The sequence below is a fragment of the Polypterus senegalus genome, chromosome 4, assembly GCF_016835505.1.
Source record: "Polypterus senegalus isolate Bchr_013 chromosome 4, ASM1683550v1, whole genome shotgun sequence".
Taxonomy (NCBI): domain Eukaryota; kingdom Metazoa; phylum Chordata; class Cladistia; order Polypteriformes; family Polypteridae; genus Polypterus; species Polypterus senegalus.
The window spans coordinates 74,236,709-74,262,787 of NC_053157.1; the positions used below are offsets into that span (position 1 = coordinate 74,236,709).

The 26,079-nt window shown below is 39.2% G+C and overlaps 1 protein-coding gene across 1 annotated transcript in view; it reads right to left on the reverse strand.

Annotated features, from left to right (window-relative positions):
• Positions 1 to 5,200: 5,200 nt before the first annotated feature.
• lonrf1l (LON peptidase N-terminal domain and ring finger 1, like) overlaps positions 5,201 to 26,079 on the reverse strand; it is a 57,216-nt gene continuing 36,337 nt past the window's right edge. Inside the window, exons 7-12 of the mRNA XM_039750902.1 lie at positions 20,713 to 20,827; positions 20,278 to 20,399; positions 18,755 to 18,913; positions 17,407 to 17,569; positions 17,134 to 17,286; positions 5,201 to 6,379 (exon numbers count right to left, since the gene is read on the reverse strand). Coding sequence (XP_039606836.1) covers positions 6,212 to 6,379; positions 17,134 to 17,286; positions 17,407 to 17,569; positions 18,755 to 18,913; positions 20,278 to 20,399; positions 20,713 to 20,827 — 880 coding nt within the window. The 3' untranslated portion in view covers positions 5,201 to 6,211. The remainder of the gene's footprint in view (positions 6,380 to 17,133; positions 17,287 to 17,406; positions 17,570 to 18,754; positions 18,914 to 20,277; positions 20,400 to 20,712; positions 20,828 to 26,079) is intronic.

Genomic DNA, 26,079 nt, shown 5'->3' on the forward strand with positions numbered 1-26,079 from the left:
AAAAGGGTACCAGAGAAAAGCTACCAACTGTAGCCCATCATGATCACTAAAGGCAGTTAAGAGGCATGGAATTAAAACATGTTTTGGGACTTACAGCCCCCACTTACTTAGTGATATACAGTAAAGTAGGCATCTGGATAGCTTTGACCTTGTATACTGTATGTATATATATATAATCTTGTCACACACGTGCGCATGGGAGGCAGCTAAAGGGCTTGAGTGAAGGCAGTTCTGAGGCATGCCGGGATGTGGCAGAGAGCACTGACTCTTTTTCTCCCTTCCCTGTAGACCATTCCTGGGAGATTCCACCTGGCTCTATTGACATCACTTCCGGGACCGAACCAATGAAAACAGACCTTACCAGCTCCAGCCCCTCTGATGTCACGTCCGGGCTTGATCCAATGAGTGATGAACACGTGCCCGATCCTTATGACCTCACTTCCTGTCTTCCCCTTTAAAAGCCTGCCCTTTTTCCCTTTTCCCTCAGTCTTGTTTTGGACTCGGTTGTATGCACTTCAGTGCTCTGTATTTCTATAAAACGAGTTTGCAGCCAGGATACCAGATTATACGGGTGGCTGCCCCAAACCTTTATCTGAGTATGTCTCATTCTTGTGACTATATATATATATATATATATATATATATATATAAATAAATAAATAGTCACACACGTGCGTATAGGGAGACATTGTGTGGACCAAGTAAAGGTAATTCCATGCCAGGCTAGGGGAGGGCGGAGTGCACTAAACCTTCTCCTGCTATCTCTACAGACCAGCCGTGGGAAAACCTATCTAAATCAAGAACGTCACTTCCGGTTCCGACGCCCAGAAGAATGTCACTTCCTGTTCGACGTCCAGGCTGACGTCAGAGAAACATCACTTCTGGTCACCCTACACCACTTCCGGTTAACATACATCACTTCCTGTCTGACCAATTAAAACCGACATCTTTTCCAACCTTCATCAGTTCTGTCTTGGACTTGGACTTGTACAATTAACTACTCTGCTGAATGAAAAAGAAAAACTTTGCAGCTAGGAATATTATATGGGTGGCTGCCCCTAACGTTTTTTACGTGTGTCGTGTCTCTTCCTTTTTACAGTGGCGTAGTCGGCAGGATGATGGCCTCCAGGAGAGATCGGAAGGCAAACCTAAACCTAGGCTTGACACACACTTATTATCCAATGAAAGGTCAGATGGGTAAGTACCGCTCCCAAGTTGCCGAGTGGGTGTCAGTTGGGGCGTGTTGGGGAAAGCTTGAATATGCTTCAACCCATCATCCTGTTAAAGGTCCGGGGAAAAACAGCCCCGGGACCCACAGGCTAGAGCCAAGTGCGTCTGGGAACGCACTGAGTACTTGTTATGGCCTTCCGGGTGTGGGGACTGCCCCTACATATCCCACATAGGGCAAGCCCTTTAATAAAGGTGGGAGAAACCCAGGCTAGCAGGTGGAAAACATAATGGCTTGGAAAATTAACCCCGCTAAGGCAACTAAGAAACAGGCCGTGGCTATATGGGCTAAGGTGGTTGGTTGGTTGGTTGGTTACAGCCCCATAAAAAATCCAGCCACCAAATAGCAGAGCAGGTGGTCTGCGCCTTACTCCTCAGAAGCCTACCCGGAAAAATTGCCCAGCAGGCCTGGGAATATACAGATATTGTCTCGCTAGCCGTGCTTGCGTCCCTAATACAGAGTCCCGCGGATATAATGCGAAGCATGTTTGAGGGGACCCTGGGACGCTTCGGCAGGACCTGTAAAGCAACAAAGGGGTCTGCTGGGTGATGTGGGAGGAGGCACGGCGCGCTCTTTCTAATCCACTGGCCTGTTCACATACGGGAGAAGTGCTAGTTATAAAGTAATCGCTTTATTTGATTCCGGCAGTATCATTTCCATTGTTGCTTTCCATGGGCTGTTCCGCTGCGCTCAGCTACTTCAAAAGCTATCGCACAGGAATTAGTTGGGATATTTGCACGTGTCGGAATCCTTAAAGAAATCCTGATGGATCAAGGGACTCCTTTTACCTACCAGACATTCAGGGAGACTGCCAAGCTACTTCAAATAAAGCACTTAACCGACGGTCTTGTGGAGAGGTTTAATCAAACTCTCAACCAGATGTTGCATAAGGTAGTCAATGAGGACGGAAGGAACTGGGATCGGCTCTTTCCCCTCATCCTTTTTGCATATCGGGAAGTCCCAGAAGCCTCCATGGGGTTCTCACCTTTAGAATTGCTATATGGACGACAACCCTGTGGCATATTAGACGTTTTAAAAGAAGGATGGGAGGAAGAGGCCCTACCATCAACAAGTATATTAGATTATATCGCGCAGTTACACAATAGATTTTAGAAAATTAGACCCATATTGAAAACGCATATGGAAAAGGCACAAGCAGCTCAGGCCCTATGCTATAACCGTGGTATGTCTCTGCGGGAGTTCCGGCCGGGAGACTGTGTCATGGTTTTAGTTCCTACCTCTCATTCAGAATTACTGGCTCATTGGCAAGGCCCTTATGAAATTAAGGAGAGGAAGGGGCTGGTCGATTATTTGGTGAAACAACCGAATTGTCGACCCAGTGAGTGGATTTATCATATCAATCTGCTGAAACCGTGGAAGGACAAGGATTCCGAGCCCTCCTCTGGACAGTACCGCTCTCTCTTCGCTCATCAATTACACCTTAATTTTGGGGACAATTTGACTCGCAGGCAACATCAGGAGCTCGAAGAAGTTATCCTGTCTGTCCCTGAGGTAGTCAGTAAAAATCCAGGTCGGACCTCCCTGGTTGCGCATTACATTGTGATGAAACCTGGGGTTATAGTCCGAGAATACCCATATAGAATTCCAGAGGCAAAAAAGGCTGAAGTGGAGTTGGAGATCAGACGAATGTTGGAACTAAGTGTGATTGAGGAAAGTTATAGTCCCTGGTCCAGTCCTATCGTTATGTTCAGTAAGCACGATGGAAGTTGGAGGTTTTGCAATGACTTCCGTTGGCTTAACCAAGTCTCCTAATTTGACGCCTATCCGATGCTGCGAGTGGTTGACTCCTCGAGCGGCTAGGACATGCCAAATTTTTGACTACTTTAGATATGACTAAGGGGTACTGGCAGGTTCCCTTAACAGACTGCGCTAAGGAAAAGACAGTGTTCAGTACCCCTAGTGGTCAGTGTCAGTATCGTATCCTCCCATTTGGATTACATGGGGATACCTGCGACCTTCCAACGTCTGGTGGATAAAGTGCTCCGTCCTCATAATTCATATAGTGCTGCCTACTTGGATGACATTGTCATCTATTCCAATACCTGGGTGGAACACATACAACAGGTTGGAGCTGTATTGCGGACACTGGCAAAAGCTGGGCTTCATATCAACCCTAAAAAGTGTTACTTTGGGTTGGTCGAGGCCAAATATTTAGGCTATTTAGTGGGCCGGGGTATGGTGAGACCACAATGCTCTAAAATAGATGCCACTGTAAATTGGCCCCATCCTATAACCAGGAGGCAAGTTCAGGCCTTTCTCGGCTTAGCGGGTTACTATCGCCGGTTTGTACCTCGGTTTTCCGAGAGAGCTACGCCCTTGACAAACCTCACAAAGAAGGGTCGACCTAATCATGTGGTATGGGATGATATATCAGAGGCTGCATTCAGTGACTTGAAACTGGCCCTTACGTCAGCTCCTATATTAAAGGTGTCAGACTTTTCTTTACCTTTCATTCTCCAGACGGCCGCTTCGAACACAGGTCTTGGAGCAGTGCTGAGCCAAAGCATCGATGGAGTTGAACACCCCATTATGTACCTGAGCCGGAAACTGTTGGATCGGGAAACTAGGTATGTGGCAGTGGAGCAGGAGGCTTTGGCTATTGAATGGGCGATTACTCAGCTGATATATTACCTCTTGGGATGTGAATTGACTCTTGTGACAGGCCATTCACCCTTACAGTGGATGGCCTTGCACAGGGAGTCCAATCCACGGGTCACGAGTTGGTTTTTGGATGTACAGCCATATAAGTATTCGGTCGTTTATCGCTGGGGTGTTCTGCAAGCCAATGCCGATGCCCTTTCTAGATGCCACGACTTCTCAGACCGGTACACCCGACGTAACGGGTCTGGGCTAGGGTTGGCCATGTCACACATGTGTGAATAGGGGGATGTTGTGTGGACCAAGTAAAGGTAATTCCACGCCAGGCCATGGGAGGGCGGGGTGCATTAAACCTTCTCCTGCTATCTCTACAGACCAGTCGTGGGAAAACCTATCTGAATCAAGAATGTCACTTCCGATTCCAGCGCCCAGAAGAATGTCACTTCTGGTCCCGGTGCCCAGAAGAATGTCACTTCCAGTCACATCACTTTGGGTTAACATACATCACTTCCTGTCTGACCACTTAAAACCGCCATCTTTGCCAACCTTCATCAGTTCTGTCTAGGACTCTGTACGATCAACTACTCTGTTGAATGAAAAAGAAAACCTTTGCAGCTAGGAATATTATACGGGGGCTGCCCCAAACCTTTTTACGTGTGTCGAGCCGCTTCCTTTTTACAATATATACAGTATATATATATATATATATATATATATATATATAGTAAAAAGGAAGCGGCTCTAAGTTTGGTTTCAGAGACACAAGAAATGAAAACTTGTGCACCATTTTGTTTATAAATAAAGATGTACTGTATGTTGCACAACCACTCTGAAACAGAAAAACCACAATTGTAGAAATCATTCAAAATCTAATACTGCTATGACCCTAAATGTCCATTAGATGAGTGTATGGGAATTTTTCACAAATGTGATTGTTAATTGGTAGTACTTTTATTCTATCATGTCAAGTCATTGTAGATTTTTTGTTTTTGGAGAACAGATTAATCATTTGCATTCCTTCATGTTTGGATCTTCCATCTGTTTCTAAATATTTTATTAAAACAAATGCATTCAGTTGCTGCAAGGTCCAGCAGTCTATCTGCAAGGAACCTGCATATTACATGCACATGTAATTCATTTTTAACCTGTAACTTTGCAAATATTCTCAACACTTACTATTCTAATTTGCTTTCTACGATGGCTCCAGGACATGCTCTGGGCTGGATATTAGTGGCCATTCCAGCTATACTATTCATTTGATCAAAATTTTGAATAACCTTAAAGTTCCTCAATACTACCCCATCCCTTAAAACCACCATTCAACAAACTGTCTAGACACGCAGTGCAATAAGATCAAGAAAAAGGTACAAATGGTTTTATTCAAAAATTAAATATTCAAGCCAAAGCAAATTGGAAGAAACATAGAAGTGCTTAAACACACAGTAAATTCATTCCACAACTACACAAACATACTGTACATAAACAAATACAAATACAGCAGGACTCTGCCGGCCGCATCAAGGGAAATGCAAACCAAGCCACAGCGCGTGCTGTCCAGCAGAATGCAAACTGCATAAGGCAAAGGTTTCTTCATAATAATAAAGTCAGTGTACCTTAAATGGGGTCATCACACTTCACAATACCCCTAAACTTTGTGTTCACATAATTATTCATTCAATATAAATATGTCAAGGCTGAACCACAACCTCTAAATAGTAGTGTACTGTAATTCTGACAGCAATGCACATTCCCATTTAAACTTGTACATGTAAATATGTACAAAGCTGACATTTGTTGTCACAGCCTCTATTATGTTTGAAAGCAGAACTCAACAGCTTGTAAGGTATTTGGCAGTAAAGCACAGAAGACATGACTGGTTCATGACTGCCATCTTATGGAAGAGTAATTGAAGATTTTAAGACACAGAAGCTTATATAAGACACAATTGGTCGCCTTCAAAACTGCTACTGCAGAGTTTAGATTTGTGCATATTTGGACTGTGACAGCAAATAAAGTGTCAAAGAAGTTGCTTAGAAATGTAAACCTGCGGCACAAGGCATCTCAGATCCAAGTCACTGTTTCCCATGCTCTACAGATTTGCTTATTTATTCCAAGTTTCAAAAGAATAGTGCAAATTTTGATTCCCATACAAAGACATGTTACAGTAAAACGTACAACTAGCCATTCTGAACACACTTCTCCAGCCTTCTCTCCTTCTTTCATTAACAGATCTTTGTTTTGGCCGTAAGATATATACGCGCTCACACACACACCTACACACACACATACACAAACACAGGCACATATAAAGGCAGCAAGTGACTTGATCTGTTGTCAAAAGCCCCACATGACTCTTTTGGAAGATCAAAAAGACTGTTCACTTGGAATGCTCTGCAGATATGTTAGAATGTGCTGAATTTTAATCAGCCGCTCTTTAAGGGACATCATGGAGAGCACTGACAATTGGTACCGTGGATCCACAGGGAGAACAGCCAGAAGCCACCAGCAACAGGCAGGTCCATTGGGAGTAGCCTAATAAATAAATAAACAAACACATAGAAAATGCATTAAATGCTATGTGAGGTGCTGCAGTGTTAAATTAAACAAATACAAATTTGTATCTCAAGTAGAGGTATGCATTTCTCTCTATTATGAAGAAAAAAAAAACTTGGGACAAGACTTTTTTCCTGCGACGAGACATCATCTTTTGAAGAGAGACAGAGAGACACTTTCATGTCATGTCATACTTACAACCTTAGGAAGCAAGTCCTGTGATACACATGCAGAACAGGTCAGAGATAATGGAAGTAGCAAAATTCGAAAGTCACAAAAAATGAGAGTAAAGATCACATTAGCGCAAACAAAAAATATTAGTCAGTGAAATAACAGAACAGTGAAAAGAGATCGAAAAGTGAAGAGAACACCCCGGCGATAAAAGCGCTGCACGAAATGCAGATCACACGGCATGAGAGCAGCAGCAAGCCAGCAGCTGATCGAGCAAAGAGGAGGTAAAAAAAAAAAAACCAACTGTTATTTGATTCCCATTGTATCACCGCTAAAGAGGGGTTTCAGAGGAGCGACCGTGTCTCCTTGGGGTGAGTTCAGCCCCCCTCTTCACATTGGTGCTAAGCGTTTGCCGTTGGGGGGTGCGGGAGGTAGGAGTTGGTGAGCAAAGAGAGCAGGGGCGAATCCCACTACTTTTCTTATAAAGAATATGAAAGTCTTATTCAACTGATGTGGTTGTTTGAATTGGTGTGTCATAAAGTATGAAACAAAACAATGGCTAGCTTAATATTTGAACTGCCACACACTTTTTCAGTACTATAACCACCAAGGCTATATCAACTAGCATCCAAAAACTTTTGCTCTCACTAATGGCCCATCAGCTTAGAACATTGATTGCACATCCCTACTGCCCTAGCTTCAAAAACTACAGGTACTGTAGCCTAAAATGGCTTGAGTGAATGTAAAAATAATTTGTTACATAATTTCTTGCTTGCACATAGTTTCACTTAAATTGTGAGAATATATTCAAACCTGTGATATTTTTGGAAATACTTTAAACATTTTTAAATGGGATTTTTTGAAAACTTATTTAAAAACACTCTGCATCAGTAGTCAGCACAGATTCTCGACATCTTACGTGTTCATGCCCAAAGGGATGCTATGCCACTAGCAGCTTTCTGAAGTTGCACTGCGGTCCAGAATGTAACTGTAAAATTCAACACAGTACTTTAAAATTAGCTGTGCACAAAAACGGTATTTTTCTATATACTGTACATAGTTTTAAAAATTGCAGCCATACTTCCATATTTCACTGGATATGTAGGTATACAGCAAAAGACAAGATTGAGTGATTATAAAACCTTCCTCCATCAGCAATACAAATAATGTTTTGGAGTGTATTATGAGCAGCCGCTGCACACAAAACAGCAGTACGTTATTCAATTTTGCTTTGTTAAGTGCACATCTTTGTACCTATCACTGCTTCTGCATTTTATTGGCAGCCACCTCCTTCACCATATCTTGAATTGCCTTTCACGGTTGGGTGGCCCGTAAGACACTCACAGACTCTCTTTCCTTGTTAATCGAGTGGGATCTTTCTCCAAATAGGCAATATCATTTAGTACATACTAGCAAAATACCCACGTTTCGCAGCGGCGAAGTACTGCCTTAAAATTTTTATTAAGAAGAAAATTAAACCTTTTTAAACTGAGGGAAAATATACCAATAATTATTTGTTAAGGATCTCTTTGTATACCACATTGTGAGTACGGCCCTCCGGTTGTAATATGACCAAGCTGTGCGCTGAGCTTACTCTTGAGCATGCAACGTACAGTTGGCCATGTGAACAGTAATCTTGTTTCAAATCTCACAGCTTGGATTGCTGCGGTCATAATCGGTTTGAGTTTCATGGTTTGTTTCAATTACGACAGTATTTGTAGGACTTGTGTTGAAGAGACATTCGGCATCTGTCAAGCGTTGTAAGCATACAAGCGGTTTCATCGATAACTTCACATCCAGCTTTTGAGAGTTTAAACATTCATAAATATCAAAGTGTCCACTACTGAAATCGTCACCTGTCAATCTAAGATGTTTAAGAAGCATTGGCGGTTGTCGAAAGGTGTAAAATATTTGGCCATTTCGGTACACTTGAAAGCGCCAACCGAACAATTCAGCGGCAGCCATCAACTCACATGCAGATGCATAGGTGAAGGGCTTAGGCATTTCACTCTTATAGTGCTCCTGTGTAGTCTAAATATCTCCTGTACCGTCATCAGTCCACACCTTGAACCTGTCCCAGTCATTCAATACATAAGACACAATGTTCCTCCGGATATCAAGAGTGAGCCTGATATGGCCGTGCAATATGTAACAAAGAGAATGGAAAAGGTAGGTGCCATCTCCGGGCATGGAAACCACTCGGTAAGTGACAGTTCTTTGATCGATGGTGATCACCTCGATAGACATGTTAATGGGGGTACGGTTGGAATGATAAAGGAAATGGGCACCTGAACAATGTAAAGTAAGTCTAAAATACCTACACAATAACTATAATCGTAATAAAGGAACAATAAAACAGCGGAGCGGATTAAATAAAAAGGCTGTAGACGTGAATCCCGTGGCGAAGCAAGGAAGGGAATGTAGAGACTGGAGTGACGGACGGCCTTATATAGGCAGGCAGCCAACAACGTGGGAGGCGTTGGGATGGGGGACCCACCGCCGCCTCACATGGTGACCGAGCTGCAGGCTATGGACGTATATATGTACGTAAGTAGGATTCAGTTAGCGTTGGGAACCTGCATACCAAATTTTTTGAAGATGGGCCAATAAGTAACAAAGACGGTTGAAAAGTTCAATATGGCGGCCGACAGTGGCATCATACCACCGAAATAAGTACGTACATCGGTTTCAGTTAGCGCAGGGAAGCCGCCTACCAAATTTCGTGAAGATGGGGCCATAAATAAGAAAGTTCAACATGGTGGACGTTGTCGACCGTTATCGACCGTTACGTGTAGAATTCCGAAATGAAACCTGGTTAACTTTTGTAAGTAAACTGTAAGGAATAAGCCTGCCAAATTTCAGCCTTCTACCTACATGGGAAGTTGGAGAATTAGTGATGAGTGAGTGAGTGCTTTGCCTTTTCTTAGTATAGATTTGTTATTTACATTAGCAGCTATCTGTAACTTCATGCCAGAGGGTGAAAAGGCATTAATGAATATCTGTTTTGCTCTGCCCGGCTTATAGTGTATAATGCAGTTCTGTGCAAAGTGTGCCATGTGTTTGATATAGCAGCAACGGTGTCAGTACACTATGAGGCACAATCAAAGCATTGTGCGTATTTGACTGTTAATGTGGGCCAACATTACAATATATCTAGCTGCAATTAGTTTAGCTGCACTTGAATCATTTACATTTTTTTCTTTTTTTTTTTTTAAAATGTGCCCAATTCAAGGCCCAAATTATGCTCCACTGGCCCTTCCACCTTTAGCCACATTACAGGTGCTTTCAGTACTAGGCTCTTCATTTGTAGCTTCCTCTGTTCACATTGTGTCATGCCGTGTGTTTTCCTTTCCTGAGATTGGTACTGGCAGCATACCTCATATTTAAAAAAAAAAAAAATTGTGATGCTATTTCAAGGGAGGATTTTTTTTCCTAACCGAAATAACAGTGTATCATGCATATTGAAACAACATAAAATGTGCCACACTCACTTTAGTGGCTTAAAGAGACAAGCAAAATACCTGTGCTTTGCAGCGGAGAAGTAGTGTGTTAAAGAAGTTATGAAAAAGAAAAGGAAACATTTTAAAAATAATGTAACATGATTGTCAATGTAATTGTTTTGTGATTGTTATGAGTGTTGCTGTCATCAAGGATTTCATTGTCATTATTTCTTTCAATCAGGTTCGTATTTGGATGATGTGTTGTGTTTAAGTTACATTCCGTGTTTGTCTAGTCTATCCCTGACCATCTCATCTTTGTTGTCAACCGTTGTAAAAATAACAGTTTTCATTCATCGAAGTGATCACTACCCAAATCGGTACTCGTGAATCTAAGATGTTTAATAGGCATTCCCGGTATTAAGTTGTGGATTTGCCTGCGAATATTTAGCGGCAGCGTGTCTATGAACGTAATTTAAACTTAAGCTTTACACCTTGCTTTCCTATTGATATGCCTACAAAGGCTTGTTCAGCGTCAGAGGGTTGTTCATTTCCTACTGCATCAATAAGCAGCTCGTCTTCCTCTTTATCCGAGACATGACACACTGCATGTACGGGTTTACCTTTCCCAGTCCTTGAAAGTCAGTTCACATGAGCCGCTCGGAGTACATGCATCAAAGGTTCTCAGCTGTGCTTGTGCTACCTCGTGCCATCATGCGATGCCCACGGCTTTATTTAATGTTAGCTCAGACCCGGCACTTAAAAGTTTCTCTCGCAGTGTGCTAAACACTATTCTATCTCTGACCATCTCATCTTCGTTTGTATAGGCACAGTCCTTCACCAGCAATTTAACTCCGTTACAAAGTGATGAAAAGTCTCGTTTATACCCTGCGTCTTCTCATTAAACGTGTATCTCGCGAATATCGTATTTGTCTTGGGCATGACAAACGCCAGCAGCAGCGTGTCTATGAACCTAATTTAAAGTTAAGCTTTAAACCTTGCTTTCCTATTCGTTTGCATAAGCACAGTCCTTCACCAGCAATTTTAACTCCATTACAGCAATTTTAACTCCGTTACAAAGTGATCAAAAGTCTTGTTTATACCCTGCGTCTTCTCACTAAACTTGTATCTCGCGAATATATTCGTCGTAGGCATGACAAATGCCAGGGGCAGCCTGTCTATGAACTTAATTTAAACTTAAAAGTTTACACCGTGCTTTGTTTCCGCAGTAGCTGCACTTATGAATATGCTTCTACACGTCACTCGCTTCATATTCTTTTGCTGCCTTCTCAATTGTGTAATGCGTTTTTTGTTCAGCGCTCTTTGGAGCTCTTGCTTGTTCTCTGCATAATGCGTTCACAGTCAGTTCACGTGAGCCGCTCGGAGTACATGCGTTGAAGGTTCTCAGCTGTGCTTGTGCTCTCTCGCGATCTTGCGATGTCCACGGCTTTATTTAATGTTAGCTAAGACCCGGCACTTAACACTAGAATTACCAGAGCCTACGAAAAAACTCGTAAATCCTTCCCACCTTAAATCGCTTCTTAAATCCCTTCACACCTCTCCGCCAGCGCCCTTTGTCTTCTAAATGTGCTGATAAAGAGAAGCTACAAGCTATTCCATCCCCCCACCAATTTAGAACGTGCACGAACTTCTCCAAGCCCATGTCTTGATTGAGTATCTGGGAGTGAAGTGGAGTTTTAGAGTGGAAATAATAGATAGTTATTTGGAACACACGCATTTCATGTCTGTTCCGTTTCTACAGTAATCTGTGTAAACACATTGTTAAAACAGAAACGTTTTTTATATTCTAGTAGTAGATGACAAAATGTAGGCATAAACTATATAATGTATGAAGCCTGAAGTCCAAATATCAAAGAAATATTTTCACAAAAGGTACAAATATAAGACAACAATTCCGCTTTTATTCAAAAATATAGGGGCAGAAAAAAATGCCGCCTTAACATGTGACATTGACACCCACTAATTACAACCGCCTCCGTGGCGCAATACTGTAAATTCGGCTACTGACTGGGAATCAAAAGGTTGCGAGTTCGATTCTGCAGTATTCCGTTTTGAGAAGTAAACTGCTCTTAGTCTTACTATTTTAGAATAAAAGCATACATTTGATTTCAGTCTGTAACAGCCGGTGTAATTTATGATCCTTATAAAGGTTAGCTTTGTTTAATTTTTTTTTTAATTCACTTTTCATTCTCTCAGTCGCGTTCAGAATCAATCCATACAACCCCATCTGACACGGCTGTTTTCACATAAAGACGCGCTATAGCTCTGCAGTGTACCACGATGCATACTAACGCATCACCCTCCCCCCCCCCACCCAAAGGGTTCTGACACACAAACGCTGGCGAAGCTGCCTTCTTCGTATCTCGTCACATGATTTTCTTTTTATTCAGTTTTATTGAGTGTTCCTGCCAGTCCCTGCATGTTGCTGTATGTTGTTTCTTTTGTACTCTAGGACATGCAGAGGAGAGAATGGTAAAGAGCAGTAACTGGGCCAAGCAAAGCATAAAGACAGACAGGAACAGCTGTGGTCAGCCCTAAAAGGCCAAAGTGTTATATGATCTGACTATCTGATGCTTAGCTTAAGTTTGTCTACCTTGTTTGGCATTGTACTGGGGGATTTGGTCGTGTGGACACAATATAAAAGAACGCTGGAACCTTGCCAAGCTTTGAAGACCTGAGTGAGTGGAAGGAATAGACTCAAACACCACCTCCGTTGTGACAGAAAAAAGCAATTTCTACGACCTAATCCCCGCGGTTCACAGATGAAATTTGACTGGTCTTCCCTGTCGTTTTATAGCAACGTAAGCCGCATTAAACAAGCTAAGTATATTCTGTGACTTTGTCGCCGCCTATCGCCGAAAAGAGGGATATCACCGTTATAATTTAACCTTATTTAAATAAAGGTTTATTAAAACGCCGCAATATAAAAGAACATATCTCCACGGAGCTAACACTCCCATCGGAAACAGAGCCTGCCAAATTTCAGCCTTCTACCTACACGGGAAGTTGGAGAATTAGTGATGAGTGAGTCAGTCAGTCAGTAAGTCAGTGAGTCAGTCAGTGAGGGCTTTGCCTTTTATTAGTATAGACTAGGGGGTTCGCCCCCTGCTTGCTTCGCTCGCCCACCCCTGGCGAGATTGTTATTTTCATGGGAATTGTTACATATGCATTATTTTCACTTTTACTTTAAAACTTTTGTTAAAACAATATTTGGAATTAACTTTTTTTTCAAGATCGCATTGAATTTTGATTCTGTTTGAACTTGCATCGTGACAATGCAATGTATATCTGCCTGTGAGTGAATATCGTTTCTTTCTCTCTAATAAATAAAATGACTTTCTCAAATGTTTGTCCATGCTCTTTCTTCTTCTCTTTGTTGATGACGTGTCATCTAGAACGTATAAAATTATTGTCCTGATAAAATTTATAAGAGCTGAGAGCACAGGAAGTGTGTGAAATAAAAACATTCAAACGACTGAGGTTAGATGACCGTGGTCTTATTTGAAAATAGCTGTAAGTAGGGGGTGACTTCAAAGAATCTCATGTTAAAAGTCTCTGTCTCACAGGACTTCGTACTGCAACAACGTTTTTGGATTCTTTTAATTCTCGCTGGCAACACGAATTAAACGATCTACAAGTCTACAAGTTTCTGTTCTGTTATTTCACCGAGTAATAATTTCCATTTGTTTGCGCTAATGCAGTCTTTCCTATCCTTTTTTTGAGACTTTGGAATTTTCGTACTTCCATTCTCTCTAACCTGCTCTGCATGTACCGCGCCAACATTTTTCAATTCTTTACGACATTCTATTTTGTCATCTACTCTTTGTCCTTTATATCCATCCCTGGGCATGGTTAAATCTCTTTCTTGCGGCACGTAAAACGCTGCTCGAGTTGTGAAGGGGAGGCTGAACGCAAGCTAAGGAGATGCGTTAAATCAGTTGCTGGCGAGCTCCGTGTTCTGCTTGTCGTGCTGCACATCGATCATTTAAAAGCCTGTACAGCAGCTGTCCTTTTGTCTCCCTCCCAAGATTTTTTTTTGATAGAGAGATGTTTCTTGAAGACAGGAAGCAATTCATTTTTGAGAATTTTTAATTAATGTCAAAAACAGTGGCAGAAGTGGATTGGTCGATGTAATAGGGATAAGCAAATGTAGTTAAGTATAAGTCAGAGGTGAAAGATACTGATTCACACCTCAATACTAGCATTCAGTGTCATTGCTTGTGGTGGTGAGAGAAAAATAGAATCATTTAAACTTTCTGAATAGAATGTATGAGGTACAACAACATGGATATTTGCAAAGCAGTATTTTTTAAGAAAAAGTCCAATGAGGGAGGGAATGTGACATGCACACCGCTGAAATGATTAAAAATGTAAGGACACAATGGGCTTGGTTCACGACACTTCTTATGTTAATCAATCCCCACGTTGTCCTCAAAAGAGGTTTAATTCCCTTAACTGGTCACAGCAGGACATACCCTTTAATCCCAATATGCACCTAGTCACACTTCTTTGCACGTCTTCTAGAGCTGCTATGTCTTTTTGTAACATGCTGACCAGAACTGTCCACAGTAGTCCAGATGTAGCCCAATTAGCACATTATTCAATTTGAGAATAGTGTCCCTGGATTTATATTTGACAGTTTTTACAATATAACAGTGCATTTTAATTTCCTTTTCTTGCTTCTATACATTGCTTTAATGAGGACAATCATTAACGACGCAACTTTAATCTTTTTAGCATGACCAGTACAAACTTATATTATAACGAAGAATGCATAGAAGGGACTAGTCAGCCATTTGCCCAGATCTCCAGAACTGTCACTTTGTCTGTTCTCTTTGTCTGTTTTCTCCAGGGATGTAGCAGACTACAGTTTTTATTTTTTTCGCTGTCAACCAGACATACCATAATAACAATGGACATGTCAATCAATCAGTTTGAAATTTCTTGTTTTAATTAATTTGCATTTTAAGTGTGTACATTTATATTTTGCCTGTAAAAGGCTGCACTCAGTCAACAGCACTATACAAAAAACTGAACTGAATTAAAAGCCCTATTTTTTTTCCCCAGAGACAATGTTTCTATCTTGTTCTTATGTTTTGTTTTGGTAAATAAACTGCAAATTCCAAATGTGTGGCTGGTTTTGAAGATTTTGCAGGTCTTCTGAATTTTATTTGATGCCTTCCCTGTATTAGCACCCCTTAGTACTGGTGTCACCTTCAGATTTTACAAGATTACTAACTACATCATTCATTATTCACATTAAATCAGAAACTGCAACAGCCTGAACTGAGATTACTACAGGAAATCCACCGATGACCTCACCTCATTCTCCACTCCACTCTCTTACTTCATTCTTTGTCTCCATCCAATTAACTACCTTAAAAACTAGTTTTGCAACCTACCTTCAATGGCCTCTAGCTTCAGAAAAAAATCCTTTGGTATGAAATCATATAAAAGGCTTTTTGAAAGTCAAAGTATATTATGTTATATGTTTTGCATTTGCTTATTATGTGACGTCTGAACAGATTGTTTTAAAGATGTTATTTTTACCCAAGTATTCTTCTAATATATTTCTGATACTAACTTATAATAAAACAGAAACATACAGGGATCTGTTTTGCCATCACAATGTCTGCTTTCCTGTAGTCAGGTAGTTCTCAAATCTGAAACAGTTGACAGAATATGCTTACTAACCATTTATAAATAAGGTATTTTATTGCTTTCTGTACCATCAGTACTATTGTCAAAAATGTCAACAGGTGTAGGGAATTGGACAGGCTCACCCAAAATCTTTATAAAAAAAAAAAAAAAAAAAGGAAGAAGAAAAACAAATAATACTCAGAGGTAAATAGTAAATAACAAATACAGATGTAACATGTTTTCAAAATTAACTTTGAACAATTCAATTTTTCTGTTGTTTATAAACACAGCAATACATTTACACATCAGGATGTTTAAAATTAAGATGCAAATTTAGATTATGGAAACTGTATATAAAAAAATAAAAGATTTCAGCTTGTTCTTACACATTCATGTCTATATAGCCGAGTTCCATGCTACTTTGTACAAATGGAAATAGTAAGAAATGAGATAAATCAAAGTAGAAATGGAGTAAAAAGTCACGAATGAACTATCCAGTGAAATAGTTCAATCAGAAATACATTTTACATATTCATGAACACTATACTGTTTTAGAAAGTCTTAAATTCACAGTAGAGTAATCCCTCCTCGATCACGGGGGTTGCGTTCTAGAACCCCCTGCAAAAGGTGAAAATTGGGCCACAGATTTGCACAGAAACACAGGAGGTTGTAAAGACAGGGACTTTAAAACACTGCAAACATTTGTCTCTTTTTCAAAAGTTTAAACTGTGCTCCATAACAAGACAGAGATAACAGTTCCATCTCACAATTAAAAGAATACAAACATATGTTCCTCTTCAAAGGAGTGCGCGTCAGAAGCAGAGAATGTCAGAGAGAGAGAGAGAGAGAGAGAGAGAGAGAAAAGCAAACAATCAAAAATCAACAGGTGCTTTTAAGTATGCAAAGCACCGTCCCGGCAAAGCAGCCGCAAGGAAGGGAGCAATGTGAAGGCAGTCTTTCAGCATTTTTTAGAGGAGCGTCTGTATCCTCTAGGCCAGTGTGCGAACAGCCCCTCTGCTCACACCCCCTCCGTCAGGAGCAGAGAATGTCAGAGAGAGTGAAAGAGAAAAACAAACAATCAAAAATCAATACGTGCTGTTAGAGCTTTTAAGTATGCAAAGCACCACAAGGGAAGCATATCGTATATCACTGAGGAGTTTTATTTAATACGTAATACGTGCTCTGATTGGGTAGCTTCTCAGCTATCCGTCAATAGTGTCCCTTGTATGAAATCAGCTGGGCAAACCAACTGAGGAAGCATGTACATGAAATTAAAAGACCTATTGTCCTCAGAAATCCACGAACCAAATCCATGATATATATTTAGATATGCTTACATATAAAATCCGCGATGGAGTGAAGTCGCGAAAGTCGAAGCGCGATACAGCGAGGGATCACTGTATATGAAATAAAGGTCTGCTTATGCCTTCTAGAAAATAACTACAATATTCTATTTCTTTTTACCTGAATATCATCTTCTCTTTCTGGCATTGGTCCAAAGTGCTGAAGAATTTGACATCTAAATCTATTTTCCAGTTTTTGGAACCAAGTACATGCCTGCATGTACACTTGATCATGGAGTTCTTGCAGCTTATGTAACTCTTCTTCATTCTGTACCTATTGACAAAAACGGCTCATTTATAGTACACAAACAAAAAATTACAAACATATAAGTCACAGACATAATATTATGCAATAATATGTCAATTTCATATAACATATTTTAAAATGTCTCACCCGGATATCTTCCAGATACTCAATATCGGCTACACAATATCCATCTCTCATTCCTCTTTGCAAGACTTTAAAGCGTTTTCCTCCAATTGTATCTACGACAGACCGTCCATCAGGGAGAAAATGAACACTTCTTATTTGGAGTATGCAACCGTAATCTGCAAAACTAAAAAAAAACAATAAAAAAAAAAATTATATATATATATATATTTACCCTTACTTGCCTTATTTACAGCAAATCATGGGGCAGTATTATGTGTGGTGTTTTAACATGGCTTTAAGAACGTGAATATTATGTCAGATTTAATTTTATAGGTATATCAGTGCCACTGGACTTGTACATCCCTTTTTCATCCATGTGGTTTTCTAAATATACAGAGGGTGCAAAGTTATAGTGTACAGCTTTAGGATGACAAAACATTTTAGCTCAGAAAACATTTATCATTAGCAACCTAGATACAATTACTGGGCATTTTAAATACATCCTGCATTTTCAGCATGCTACACTCTGGAGAAATGATCAATTATTTTTTTTAACTGGTGTTGACTACACCCCAAAAGAAACTCAGGGTTAGATACACCAGCAGATTTGACTCAATAAGTTCAGATCAAGGCCTGATTCCCAGAAAAGTATTTCTACAGCTTATATGTCAGCAAAGATATACAACAAATGGGCCAAGCCCATAAAAATGGAACAATCAAGTATGAAATCCTGACACAAGCCAAGTGAATCAATCATAAGAGTGCTGGGCAATGATGTATACTGGTCTGCAAATTTATTGAGAGAATGTGTATCCATATTTTTATTATGCAATTTATAATCCTTCTATGCTATCACATTATTTTAAAACTAATTGATGCTTTCCCTCTTACATTGCTTGCTACCTAATTGGACTGACCTTAAAGTTGCCTCTCATTATTTTTACACAGTTTACATTTCTCATCATAACAAACCACTATTCCCTAAAAATCATAAATTGTACGTATATTTTCATTGCATTACTGTAGACGCCAACCTGACCAAAACATCAAATACTAGCATTAGAAGGATTTCTTACATTTGTAAAAACTGCAGTTTACCTTTAATGTCCTTCCAGAACATGGGTGTTACTCCTATAGAGATGGTCATACAGGTTAGCATTCCATATGCCTATCTACTAGTATTTCATAAAAGATGTCATATTTAGTATATTATATATAGTATTATAGTCTGGTTACCCTACTTAAAAGACAATGGGCAAAAATGTATTTATTAAAACTGAGCAAAACGTTTAACAATTGTTTTAACAATTTATTCACTGTATTGCTCTCCAAAAACAGAAAATTTCATGATGATTAAAATATAACTTACCCTTTCTGGGGATCACTGATGCACATTCCAAACTGTCTGGTTCCAGTTTCCATACATCTTCTTATCATCAACCGATATCTTGGCTCAAATACATGAAGTGGACAAGGCACAGTAGGATATGCCATGGTGCATACAAAGACTGGGACGTTCTTGGTCAAACTGGAACACAGAGAAATATTTAATCCATTACCTCAAAAATATACATGCCCCTCTATTCAAATAAGGTGCTATAAGAGCAGGAAAAAAAAAAAAGATATTTGCAGACAATCAGGTAATGCTACAGCCCACGCGATGACAAGTTGAAAAAGTAGGATCAATTCAAGGTAGCTATTAAAAATGTCCACCACTGTCTACTTTCTACCACCAATGGATACTATGCTCGCAGAGATGTTTCAATTATTCCTTCAGGCTAACAACCACTCAATTCACACTAGGGCAATGTGGATAACATTCTTGAACAGCAGATCATCAGAAAAAAAATATATGATGGTGTTAGGGACCATCCCCAAGTATAGCTGGTCACCACTGCTGCTTGCTTGGAGTAATATTATCTTGTGCTTAGAAGATCCTATCACCAGCTGTACAAATTCTGACATCAGGTCAGAGTGTGGCAATTTTCCATCAGGAAAATGCTGACAAGATATGATGGCTCTCTTGAATAAGGATAACACTTGAAAGCCAAAGTGAAATAAACACCTATCATAAGTCAGCTGGCTTACTAGAAATGTCTCCAGTACAGCATTGGTGAAAAATTACAGGCTGCCAACTGCAGTTCACTTTATGCTCCCCAAGGACTGTTGTATACCTAGAGAAGCAGCTGCATGATGCAATTTGGATATGCCAGTTGACACTGGCACAATGTATAGCTTTATAAGAAAAGTTCCAAGGTGTAGCCCCATGCTAGACCAAATAAACGAGTCCTTAGCACTGTATCACCAGTTTTCGTGCGTTTTTTCAGTTTTCATGGAAATTGTGTTATCTGGTTTCATTTAATTTTTCCATCAGAGATTATATTATGTATTATACAACTAATAAACTAAATGTTTATTCAGTGCTTTATTAGAAATTTAAGATGTCTAACAATTAAACTTTACAGTAGCTACAAAAGTACAAACAGTATACATCAAACATGGTAAAACAAAATTTAAATCCTGAACAGGTTTATTCTGGACGTGAAAGATTTAAGACAGTATTTGCAGGACGCACTCATGAATACTACCTAAATTTATTAATACAGTGCCCAAATTACGGTCTCTCAAAAAGCTAGCTGTCAAATTTTGATGTCTAAAATCCATTCAATCTTAAGATTCCCTATATGCAGTACTGCACAAAAGTAGGTTTACAGTTGTTCATAAAGAAAAAAACACATGACTGCTACACTCAAGTACACTTTATTAATAAGAAAAATAAAAAATAAATAAATAATGCAATAAGTAATAAATAAAAAATAATACAAGAATAAACTGTGTTTTGCGTACTCATAACAGTAAACTTACTTTTGCCCATCCCGGTATGTTACTTACTCAGACAACTCCATTGTTTCCTCATTATGAATCCGTTTTCTTTCCAAATGTTCCATAAGGAAATATTTGTGTAATAGCTTCTCAATAAGGTGTGACATGTTATATTTTCTACATGCTAGATACTGCAAAGTATGCAAAGAAAATTGAAGATATTGTTACAATAAAGAAGCAATGCAGAAAAAAAAAATATTCAGACACCTTGAGTATTACCAACACATTATGAGAACTTAATTTATACTATGCTGAAATTGTCCAGTTCCAAGAGGAATAACCAGTGCTAACTTTTGCAAGCATAACTTTACCACCAGCATTTGGTGACATAATGAATTTTAAATAATAGCTTCACTCACATATAATCAGTTTGTATTCACTGTATGTAAATAAATATCCTTATCGGCAATAATCTACACCTCATGAGGGGGAGTGATAACATACCTCTTTTAGACTTTCCTTACAGAGAGGACACTGGGGTGAGTGATCAAGACACCGTTGTAAACAGCTTTTACAGAATGTGTGGCCACAAGGAGTTGTCACTGGTTCATAAAAAAGCCTGTCCAAGCAGGAAAAAAAATCATAAAAGCTTGTTAAAATAAACAAACAGAAAACAAATTACCATTGTTCTAGAACATAATTCAGAGTGTAGTGCCATCTACAATAAGTAGTTATTTTCATGTGTATAAATTCTAACACTGGCAATACATAAAAATGATGTTACCTATGGTTGAAATATTTTTAGTTGTGGATGCCAGTTCTATAAAGACCAGCACAATGCATTCAACTCAAAACTCTTTAGGGGTAAACACGTTCCGCAAAAATGCTCTGAAGGTAAACATTACTTTGATTCAGATTTGTTTAATATACCAGCTCACCATAATAACTTTCTCCACGGTAGAAATCTCTTAAAACTATTTTTAGGATACTGAAAAGCTACTTTAGGCATTCACTTAAGAAAAACAACTTATTTTAGGTTTGCACCCCATGTAAAGATTTTACTGCCTTGTGCCTGATGCTTGCTAGGATAGGCTCCACAATACCTATGATTCTGCTCTGGATAAGAGAGTTTAAAAAAAGAATGGATGTATAATTTACTTTAATACCAAAACCAAAGGCAACATTAATTTCAAAATATAGCAGCAAGTATAAAAAGAACAAAGACATGATGATTGCACTTGCAACATTTTTATGCAGGTTAATTGTTTTTTGTAAAGTTTATACCTGGCTTTTAAAATAATTTTTACTTTTAAATCTGTCCTCCTCTTCCTCTTTTTTAACATAATACCTGAAGACCAAAAAATACCGCAAAACAGAAGAACTCTGGTTATAATAAGAAGTATTAATAAACTTTAAATATGGGACCAATAAACTCTGGAATGATCTGCTGTAGCATTCAATCTGACCCTGATGATAGCCCGGGCTGGCTCCATGCTCCCCTAGTAAATAACATTCAATCTGGCTCTTATATACAAAGTACAGCGACGGCAGCTTCCACCTGCAGCTATAGACTCTTCAGTACGCAAGCGACTCTAAATCTAAATACTAGAGTGGAGAGTCACCTGCATGCTGAAGAGTCTATAGCTGCACGTGGAAGCTGCCGTCGCTGTACTTTGTATATAAGAGCCAGATCGAATGTTATTTACCTTGGTTTATTTACTTACTTTCTACGGCGTAAAGTCACAAGTACAGTGCAGAGCTATAGCGCGTCTTTATGTGAAAACAGCAGTGTCTTTGGTGGGTTGTGGATAGGATCGTGAACACGACTGAGAGAATAAAACTGAATAAAAAAAACAAAGCTACCCTTTACGAGTATCACACATTTACACCGGCTGTTACAGACTGAAATGAAATGTAGGTTTTTATTCTAAAATAGTAAGACTTAGAGCAGCTCACTTCTCAAAACGGACTTGTCCGGGATCGAACCCGTGAAGTTTTGATTACCAGTCAACAGTTGATACTGTTGCACAGCTGAAGCGGTCGTAGTAAACGAGTGTCAATGTCGCACCTTAACGCTGGTTCTTTTTCTGCAGTTAGATTCTTGAATAGAAGCGCACTTGTTCTGCTATATTTGTACCTTTTGTGAAAGTGTTTATTTGATATTTGGAAATCAGGCATAACAAATTATATACTTCATGTCTACATTTTGTCAATTATTACTAAAAAATGAAAAATGTTTCTGTTTTAACGATGTGTTTACTGTACATAGATTGTTGTAGACACGGGACACACATGAAAAGCATGTGTTCCAAATAACGATATAGTATTTATAAAAGGTGTGATTTTGCTTCACTTCTCACTCTATACAACTCCAAGTAACTGACACGCAGGTAAACAGACTTGAGCTGAGAAAACTGTGCATTGGTGGGGGATGTGATAGCATGCTGCTTATCAACACATTTAAAGGACAAAAGATGCTGATGGAGTGGTGCAAAGTGATTTAAGGTGGGACGGATCTACGAGTTTTTTCGTAGGCTCTGGTAATTCTACTGTTAAATTATCCCCATGTTACCCTACAGAAGCACATCACACTTCTTTGTGTTCTAAGTTAAGTCTGCCTCTACATTCAATTTATAACTAGAGTTTTGGAACACAGGCTATATATACAGTGACTGAAATGTGCATTTGCAAACAGCCTGCTTTGAAAATAAGTGGCATTCACAAATGAATGACAGCTTAGACTGGCATTTTCATATTCAATGGTGTGACTTAAAATATGTGACAACACAGGAACAAAAGAATACACAATTCTTGCTCTTAAGACTTTTACTTTTTTAATTGTTGGTTCGCAGGAGAGATATCACTTCAAATAGCCCTTTTCAGGCCTTTTTTTTAAAGAAAAAGAAAAAGTTAAGGACACTGTATTGCACAGAATGTGTGGAAAAAAAATCTACTTGAAACTTCTACTTATTCACACTAGTAATATTTTGAGAAATAGAATCATGTTTCAAATTGGAACTAAATGAGTGTCAATTCATAATCATGACTGATTTAGGCTGCTGTTGCTGCACAATGGGAAAAACAAAACTTAATGGTACCAGATAATCCATAAAGACTGGATCAGGCAAGAGCTGCAGTGAAAAAATGGTCTTCTTACTTTTTCTCCCTAAAATAATTCCTTCTCAGCCATCAAGATTCTTACTTATTGAAGTTACATATCTTTCATATGCCTTCTTTTTTTGGTGCCTAGCGTTTCTTCTCTCATTATTTCTCCCTTCCATAGGCCAATTCTGTACCACGTGATTATATTTCTTGTTGATTGAAACTCAAGAAATATGTTCTTTGTACTTCTCTGCACTTTTATGTATACTCCACACATAATCAACACATTATTAACCTTTTAAACTAAATGGTGCATGTTCAGTGAATGCACATTTCATCCACTACTTGTTATTGTGAAACAAAAACATTTTTGAAAACAGAGGTATAGTGCATTCAACCTTCAGTCTTGTTGGTGCCTAACTTTTCTTTACAACAGGAAATAGGTGGGGATGCAGAAGTATACTACCTCTTAGGACCTCAGAGTACAAGGGTCCTGTAGGACTGTATCCCATAATCACTCCTAATCACAGCAGTTTGCCAACTGGGCAAAGATTGGACTGGATGATGCAATTATCTTTTCAACAAGGTTTATTTCCCTCTGGACAAGCCTGGCACCACTGTAATGATTATTTTTTTATTTCTCCAGTGCCTTCAATACCATACAGTCATCACTGCAAAGGAATAAGCTGAGGCATATGCAAGTGGATGAGACTATGATATCCTGGATAATGGATAACCTGTCAGCCAGACCACAGTTTGTAAGGTTCAAGGACTGTGTTTCTGATATGGATGTGACCAACACAAGGAACAGTCCTGTCTCCTTTTCTGTTCAACCTGTACATCTTGGGTCATGTCACTTGCAGAAATTTTAAGACAATTCTGCTCTAATGCAGTGTACTGACAAGGAGGGTGAGACAGAGTATACTGTAGAGTCAAGTGGAGAACTTTGTTTCTTGCTGCAAATGCAATTGTCAGCAAATCAACATCAGGAAAACCAAGGTTATTGACTATTAGCACACCAAACAGGTTCTATGCCTGGTCACTATTCAAGGAATATACCAACTCCACATTCACTATTATAAATAATTGAGGGGTCCATATCAATGCGAAGCTGAAATGGTGTAGTAACACAGGCACATTATAAGAAAGGGCAGAGCAGATTCTTTTCTTTTGGAGACTGTGAAAGGATAGTGACATTTTTTACCTGATATATACCTCTGTGATAGCTAATGTGTCGTTTTATGCTGTAGTGTGCTGGGCTGGTAACATCATTTCAAGAGAGACCCACCTACTATACAAACTGATTAAGAAAGCAGGTTGGTTTTTGGATTCACTGTCAACCTGCCAGAGACTGCTGGAGATACAGTAGTACCGAAGAAGAGAATTAATTATGAACAATGTTGCACAACCTGTCAATTTTCTTACTTTCTTTTATTCTTTGTGTGTATTTGAAAGGGGCTGTTATTGCTTGTTATAATTTTGTAGAGTTTCTGTAAAAAGCTAAATTTCCCCTTTTCAGACAAATAATGTACCATCTAACTATCAGTCTATCTGTGTGTATACTAGTGTTGTATGAAAACTTGAATTTCACACATGGATAACCGGTTAGCTTATGACATAACTCTTGTGAAGTTAATTTCAAGATTGAATGAATTTGTGTACAAAAACAAGACAGAGGAAGATACAAGATTGTTTAACTTATTACATCTTGCCTGAAGAAGGGGCCTGAGTTGCCTCGAAAGCTTGCATATTGTAATCTTTTTAGTTAGCCAATAAAAGGTGTCATTTTGCTTGGCTTTTCTCTACCTAAATAATCTTGAAACTAAACATCAATCACAAAAAAGAATAGCTGAAAGATTTTACGTTTAACACTAGAATCCCTGAAGCCTATGTTAAAACTCGTAATCCCGGGCTGCCTTAAAGTCCTTCACACCTCTCCATCAGCATCACTTGAAACCTTTTGGTTAGAAGGCAGCAGTTCTTACCTCTGCACCATCCAAGAATACAGATCAACTTTTTGCCGACTGACATTTGACCTTGGGTTTTAACTGATTGACAGCAACATGTAAATTAAATGATTATTTTTTTTTACTTTGATTATATTCTTGAACGAGCAAAATACCCGTGCTTTGCAGCGGCGAAGTACTGCCTTAAAATTTTTATTAAGAAGAAAATTAAACCTTTTTAAACTGAGAGAAAATATACCAATAATTATTTGTTAAGGATCTCTTTGTATACCACATTGTGAGTTCAGCCCTCCGGTTGTAATATGACCAAGCTGTGCACTGAGCTTACTCTTGAGCATGCAACGTACAGTTGGCCATGTGAACAGTAATCTTGTTTCAAATCTCACAGCTTGGATTGCTGCTGTCATAATCGGTTTGGGTTTCATGGTTTGTTTTAATTACGACAGTATTTGTAGGACTTGTGTTGAAGAGACATTCGGCATCTGTCAAGCATTGTAAGTATACAACCGGTTTCATCGATAACTTCACATCCAGCTTTTGAGAGTTTAAACATTCATAAACATCAAAGTGTCCACTACTGAAATCATCACCTGTCAATCTAAGATGTTTAAGAGGCATTGGCGGTTGTCGAAAGGTGTAAAATATTTGGCCATTTCGGTACACTTGAAAGCGACAACTGAACAATTCAATGGCAGCCATCAACTCACATGCAGATGCATAGGTGAAGGGCTTAAGCATTTCACTCTTCTAGTGCTCCTGTGTAGAATATTTATCTCCTGTACCGTCATCAGTCCACACCTTG